A 3,872-nucleotide genomic window follows, 5' to 3' on the forward strand; every position below is an offset into this window, starting at 1 on the left:
GATAAAAACAATAAAATAATTCCATAGCATCAAATACTCTCTTGCAAAATACTTTTAAAGTCAAAGGAAAATATACAACTTTACTGTAATGATTCCTGGGAGACCCAACCTTAACAAATGCTCATGTTGATCACCATGAGCATTTGGACAGATTCAAACTACATACGACATGAATATATATACATGAGAAGAATAGAACCTCATTGTCATTACATTGCTGCACAATCTGAATCTAACCATGAGGCCGAATCAAACAAACTCAGATGAGAAGTGTTCTATAAGATAGTTGACTTGTGGGGCACCTGGGTGGCTCAGTGGGTTAAAGCCTCTGCCTTTGGCTCAGGTCATGATCCCAGGGTCCTGGGATCAAGCCTTGCATCAGGCTTTCTGCTCAGCGGGAAGCCTGCTTCTCTCTCTCGCTCTGCCTGCCTCTCTGCCTACTTGTGATCTCTGTCTGTCAAATAAATAAGTAAGTAAAATCTTAAAAAAATAGTTGACGTGTAATTTTCAAAAACTTGTAAGTTATACAAATCAAGGAAATTTGAAGACATTTCACAGGGAAGAAATTTTAAAAAGTAGGAATACTAATACATACATGATTCTGAACTGTATTTCTGTTTACTATAAATTACATTGATGGTATAATTGGAGAAATTTTTTTTAAATAAATGGGGATATAGTACATTACTAAGTATTTCTTTTTTTTTTTTTTTAAAGATTTTATTTATTTATTTGACAGGGGCTCGATCCCGTGCTCGATCCCATGCTCACTTCGGCAGCACATATACTAAAAAAAAGTGGGGCTTGATCCCAGGACCCTGAGATCATGACCTGAGCTGAAGGCAGAGGCTTAACTCACTGAGCCACTCAGGCACCCCATAGTGGAAGCAAGTTTATCCGGGGTCTGAAAATTTGATAATAGTAATGTGTCCGAGTTAAGTTCATAATGATGATTATTTTATAGTTATGTAAGAGAATGTCCTTGATTATAGAAAACACACACTAAAGAATTCAGGAAGGATAGGGCATTGGGTAGAAAACATCATTAAATCATTCATGAAAATGTTCTTTGTACTTAAAACTTTCCCATAAAACTATTGAAAATATCTCAAAGAAAAAAAATAAAATGTGACCAAAATAGAGAAATGGAGAAAAGTTTTTTTTTTTTAAATAAAAGATATATTTCTTAAAGATATATTTGTTTATTTTAGAGAGACATGAGCATGCATGAGTTGGGGCAGGGAAAGAATCTTCAAGTGGATTCCCTGCCAAGTGTAGAGCCCAACACAGGGCTCGATCCCACAGCCCATGAGATCATGACCTAAGCCAAAACCAAGTCAGACGTTTAACTGACTGAGCCACCCAGGTGCCCCATTTCTTTCTTTTTTTTCCCCCCTTTTTTTCCTTTTATTTATTTATTTGTTTGTTTATTTATTTATTAAACTTGAGAGAAAGCAAGTAGGGGAGGTGCACTGAGAGAGAGAGAGAATCTCAAGCAGACTTCTTGCTTAGCATGGAGTCCCCACATAGGGCTTGATCTCTTGACCCTGAGATCATGACCTGAGCAGAAATAGGAGTCATTTTCTTAACCAACTAAGGCACTGAGGCACCCCAGTTATCTATAACTTTTTTATACAGCACTGGTGATTTATTATACAGATAATAAAGAGAAGAAAATATTTTAACTATTTCACTCATGAGAGCATAATTAACGTTGTACTATTGACACTCAAGTGAATGTCAATATATTTTGTGTCATTTTTACAGTATTTTTCCAAATGTTTTATATATGGTTCTTCATATTATGCCTCTCCAAAAGGAGACAAATTTTTCAGGGGCTCAGAAAAGGGAGAAATGTTTACTGAGGAAGTCAGTGAACAATAAAAATGAAATTTAGGGAAAAAATGAATAAACCTCATGTAAAACTTATGTAAATATTTTGGTTGATTTCAAACTGAAATAAAGACTAAAGATTCTTCTGGTACTATTTTTTCCTTTGGGTATTTACTTCTTGCTTTTTTCTGAGTAGGTAGTAAATTTTTAGTCAACACGGTTATTCTCTCTCCCTCGAGAATTAAAAAGATCTGTGGTCCCTAGACAATGTGGCCTTTTACCCATTCCTCTCAGTCCCAGGGACTCAAACTACTACCCTGCAGTGAGTGACTGGATGGGATCTCTCACTTGCGTCAGCCTCCAAATGGGAATGGTGGCCTCCCAGGAGCCTGGGTCCACGTGACCCACGCAATCCTGTTCATTCCTTTCTCATAAATCTGAGCATTCTGGCTCCCGGTGCCACAGTCACTGGCAAGAAGACAGTGTTCAGGGGCCTTCCTCGGGAGCAGCACAGCAGGAACAGCCCTATGCCCCTCAAGAACTTTAGCTACTGTCACCTGCTGTGTGTCCTACAAGTGACTCAGAAGGATTAAAAGAGAATGAAGTTAATGATCTAATTTGCCCAAAATGGTCAGGGCATTGACTTGCTTCTATGACCTGAGACCAACTATCAAGGAACTTTCTTGGGAAATCATCCTAGGCTGTGGCTTCTCCTGTAGAGTGGAGCTTTCATGGGATTCTACAATGTGCCTTACCTGTGCTACAGTGTGAGTAGCTGTGTCATACTCCACTACTCTCAGCACAGCAGATCATTGGACAAAACTGGTCAGTAAATATCAATCTTCTCTGGAAAATTACCTTCACATAATCATGTCTGCTTCTTCTGCTTCCATTATCAACACCTCAGTATTCATTCTCACAGGATTCCCTGGCCTAGACCAGTACTATCCCTGGTTTTCAATTCCCTTCTCCTCTATCTATGCTGTGGTTTTCCTGGGAAACTGCCTGGTGCTGCATGTGATCCGGACAGAGCAGAGCTTGCATGAGCCTATGTTCTACTTCCTGGCCATGCTGGCCCTCACTGACCTGTGCATAGGGCTTTCCACAGTGCACACGGTGCTGGGGGTCCTGTGGGGGCTCAGCCAGGAGATTGGTCTGGATGCCTGCATTTCACAGACTTACTTTGTCCACGGACTTTCCTGCACAGAGTCTGGAGTCCTTCTGGCCATGGCCTTCGATCGCTTCATTGCAATCTGCAATCCTCTACGATACACATCCATCCTGACTAACAACAGAGTCATTCATGTCATGGTGGCGATTTTGATGAGAAGTGCATTGTCCATTCTTCCTGTCATCATTCGCCTGAAGTTCTTCCATTACTGCCGCCCCCATATCCTCTCCCACTCTTTCTGCCTGCACCAGGACCTACTCCGACTTGCCTGCTCTGACATCCGCTTCAATAGCTTCTATGCCCTGGCTCTGGTGATTTGTACCTTGTTGTTGGATGCTGTGCTCATTCTCATCTCCTATGTTTTCATCTTGCATACAGTGCTGGCAATTGCATCCCGGGAGGAGAGGCTCAAGTCCTTGCAGACCTGTATATCCCACATCTGTGCTGTCCTGGTTTTTTACATCCCCATCATTGGCCTTACCATGGTGCACCGCTTTGGAAAGCATCTCTCACCTTCCGTTCATGTGCTTATGGGCAATATCTATATTCTCTTTCCACCCCTGATGAATCCAATCATCTACAGTGTAAAGACCCAGCAGATCCGAAGCCGGATGAAGAAGTGGTTTTCCCTAAAAATGAAGTAGGAACCTTGGGTGCAATCAGTAAGAATGTTTAAGGTCAGAAGAGTGAAGCCACTTCCCATATGTGCAACAACTTGCAATATAAATAATAATTATTATAACATTTTATTGTTTAATGAGGACTTGAGTGTTAAAGAACTTGAGGCTTTTCAATACAAGAGGGAAAATAGAACTAATTTTTAAAATACACATTCCAGAAAATATTTCTGAATGTCTGCTGTAGAATA

General features: G+C 40.5%; 1 protein-coding gene across 1 annotated transcript; it reads left to right on the forward strand.

Annotated features, from left to right (window-relative positions):
• Positions 1-2,703: 2,703 nt before the first annotated feature.
• On the forward strand, positions 2,704-3,648 carry LOC131835728 (olfactory receptor 51V1-like). The gene has a single exon (XM_059180284.1). It carries the CDS (start codon positions 2,704-2,706, stop codon positions 3,646-3,648), a length of 945 nt encoding a protein of 314 aa, XP_059036267.1.
• Positions 3,649-3,872: the final 224 nt, after the last annotated feature.

This window comes from Mustela lutreola, chromosome 1 (assembly GCF_030435805.1).
Source record: "Mustela lutreola isolate mMusLut2 chromosome 1, mMusLut2.pri, whole genome shotgun sequence".
Lineage (NCBI taxonomy): Eukaryota > Metazoa > Chordata > Mammalia > Carnivora > Mustelidae > Mustela > Mustela lutreola.